The sequence below is a fragment of the Cynoglossus semilaevis genome, chromosome 20 (genome assembly GCF_000523025.1).
Source record: "Cynoglossus semilaevis isolate Cse_v1.0 chromosome 20, Cse_v1.0, whole genome shotgun sequence".
Classification (NCBI taxonomy): Eukaryota; Metazoa; Chordata; class Actinopteri; order Pleuronectiformes; family Cynoglossidae; genus Cynoglossus; species Cynoglossus semilaevis.
Window position 1 is genome coordinate 7,170,761 of NC_024326.1, and position 3,230 is coordinate 7,173,990.

Below are 3,230 nucleotides of genomic sequence, written 5' to 3' on the forward strand. Positions count from 1 at the left end.
GCGGGCCATGCCTCCCCAGACAAGGGGGCCGGTGGACAGGGGGGGGGGCGGCAGCGAGGACGCCGCCATTGTGGCGGATCACGTCGAAGCCTCGTCCCCTCAGAAAGGAGGTGGAAGAGGGGGACACGCCAACCTGGAGCTGCTCCTGCACCCCCACCACAAGGAGGTACTGGAGGCCCCCCTCCTGCCCCAGAGGACTCACTCCTTGCTGTACAGCAATCAGAAAGCCCCCAGGCGCCCGGAGGGGCAAGGAGGCCAAGGCTCTGAGACTGTTACCGCCGCGGAGGACATGGGCTCCCACTCACCCAGCAACAATAGAGACTCCCTTTATACCAGCATGCCAAACTTGAGAGACTCACCGTCGCCTTCAGCTTCGCCATACCCCCCAGAGGAGGAAGAGGAGGAGGAGGAATTCTCGCCCTCACCTCGAAGCGAGAGCGAGGATGCGTATCACAAAAGCATGCCTGAGCTGGGTGACGCGCCGCAGCCCCTGTCCTACTACCACATAAACCGAGGCACCAGCGACAGCTGCATCGTCTCACCCACCAATGAGGACTGCGCGCAGGAGGGGGAGGCGCCCCCCGATGGACAAATGCAGCTCATCACCAGCCTCTGATCGTGAGTCGTCTTCGTTTGCACAGGGTCTAACAGATGGAGGACTTTTGCTCGAGCCGGCGAGTGTGTCTCGGCACTCCGCATGCTCTTCCTGTCAAAACAGGAAGTGAAATGTTGGGGTGGGAAAAAGAATGAATAAATGACTTTTGCACACAAAGCTCATTAACACACGAAACACGTCCATCTGATGCCAGACAAAATGTGGACTGTGAAAACTGCTCTCGGACTGGAAGATGTGCAGAGAACAACACAAAGTCCACTGTGTCACAGAAAAGTCTGTCTCATTTCTCTGGTTCTGAAAGAAGAATTTAGGATTTGGAAAATAATGAAAAAGAAAATGTCTCCAAGCAAAGAACTATAAAACTCCTGACGTACTCCTGGGGGGCTTTGCCAAACCAGGGTCTTTTTAGTCATAAAGTACAGAACTAGAACTAGTGTGGCTCCAGTATACAGTCAGGACTGTAAAGTTATGAAACCACTAATTCAGACTCAGGCCTTATATTTTCTCTATTGCACATTTAACTGTTGTCAAAGTAACAGCTAAAGAAAATATATTTTGCTGTACCACTAGTGTAAAAAGTGAAAAAGGAAAAAAAAGAGAAAAAAAAGAAATGACAACCATTCAGTAGTTATACCCTTTCAATGTTAATAAGAATCTTCAGACAAGGTTAATCGAAATAGTGGAAACGTGCTTTTTCCTCTCACACTTGACTCGTTGTAGTATGTTTGCATATAAAAAAAAGAAAGGTACCAGTCCATATGAACTCATGCTCACATCTCTGCTTGTGAAGTGCTTTTGCTTTCATGATGACTTGTTTTTGGGACGTTTCTTCCCCAGTCGTATATTTGTTAACACCGGGCCACACACACACACACATGGACACACACACGGACACACACACACACACACACACACTTTCGGAGTAAATTGGATTCCTGTGTAAGTTATTTTACTTGAAAAAAAAATTTTGTCAGGTTTAAAAACTAATGTTCATGTCAATGCGATACAGCGGTTCGTGCTGATTGGTTTCATCTTTTGACACTAATTAATTTATTTACTGAATGATTTCAGGACAAACACAGGGAAGAAAAGGGTGTGGTTAGAAAGTGAGTGTGGGGGAAAAAAATGGTGTTCCAGCACTGATTAGGTTCCTTTTTGTTCCTTTTGTAAGAGCCCATCATCAGCTGATATTTAAACCGACTCCTGTTTGATATCAAATAAATGTGAAATTTTTTCTTGTTCACAGACGTCTGGTTTACTTGGATTGACCGTTGGCTGACATTTGTTTTGGTCAGCACCAATTGAAACATGGAGTTTATGTGTAATTACTCAACAATGATGTTATCTTAAAAAGAAATGACAATCATTACCATTTTTTAAAAAAACAACGTACTTTAAATGTTCCTGCCTGTTTAAAGCCTCAGTTTTCTAGGTGTAAATATTATTTTGGGAATGCTGGCACTGCGTGGATATTAGAAAAAACACATTTCTTAACATTTAATGGAATCTCTCTGAAAATGAGCCAAAACTCTATCCAAACACATTTCAAAGAATCAGCTGTAGGCTTTGGCTACACAGGCAGTACTGGTCATGCTTGGATCAAACCGGGCCCCATGGCAAAATAACGCTGTCGAATCTGTGGTGATCCTCATTTAAGCATGTGAGATTAACAGATCATTCACGGGGATGTTTTGATCGTTCATTAATCCTTCTGCAAGCCTCTTTTGAACAATAATACCAAGCCATATCCTGCTACCAAAATGTTCCCAAACAAGAATATTGTGTTTTGGGGCAATTTAACCAAAATGAAGCAGATAGAGTGTGATTGATGGGGACACTTCCCCTCAAATGGACCATAAGAATAATCGCTGATGATTAATAAACATTTTCATGCCTGAGGTGACGGGAAGAAATAGGATTTCTGATTAAAGTGATAAACAGATGAAACGACGGTCTTTTTGTTTGTTTGTTTGTTTGTTTTTTCTGGAGCCTGAAGAAGACTGGACCTTGATGTGAGGAAGGAGAGTCATCGTTTTGATGAAAAAAAAATTCAAACTACACCATGAGTGTTTTCTACCAGATCCTCTGGGCTTCTAGGGCTGGGTATTGTTGATGGAATAGTTCAGTGATAGACATTTTCTCTTTTGTTTTCTTTAAAGTTTAAGTTAAATATGTAAATGTGTAATGCAGTTGAATTTCAGCTCTAAGTGTTCTCTCTTACTGCATTTGTTAAAGTCAATCTATTTACATAAAACAGTTGGAATAAGCTTTTACAACTGTGCTACTTCTACCGTTGAGAAATTATACAACTGTTTTGTGATGTTATCTGCTGGCCTTGCGTTGCGTCGGTTATTGTTATGGGTTATACTATGATCATGCCAATTTCTAATGCCTTGTTACCTGAAGGTTAAACACACACAGCGGCAGTTCACCCTCGAGTTCACACACACTCTTCCCTCCTGAATGTATAGGTCTTTTCATAACATTATTAACTGTAGATGGTAAAGACCTCATTTCCTCAAAGTGTCATAAATGGAAAGGTTTACATTAGCAGAACAGAAATCCATCGCTCTGAGCGCTGTGTTGTGACACAATGCAACACATCATTGCTCAC

At 42.9% G+C, this 3,230-nt stretch overlaps 1 protein-coding gene across 1 annotated transcript in view; it reads left to right on the forward strand.

Annotated features, from left to right (window-relative positions):
- adgrl2b.1 (adhesion G protein-coupled receptor L2b, tandem duplicate 1) overlaps positions 1-2,563 on the forward strand; it is a 105,527-nt gene extending 102,964 nt beyond the window's left edge. The window contains exon 22 of the mRNA XM_025066265.1: positions 104-2,563. Coding sequence (XP_024922033.1) covers positions 104-616 — 513 coding nt within the window. The 3' untranslated portion in view covers positions 617-2,563. The remainder of the gene's footprint in view (positions 1-103) is intronic.
- The last annotated feature ends 667 nt before the right edge of the window (positions 2,564-3,230 follow it).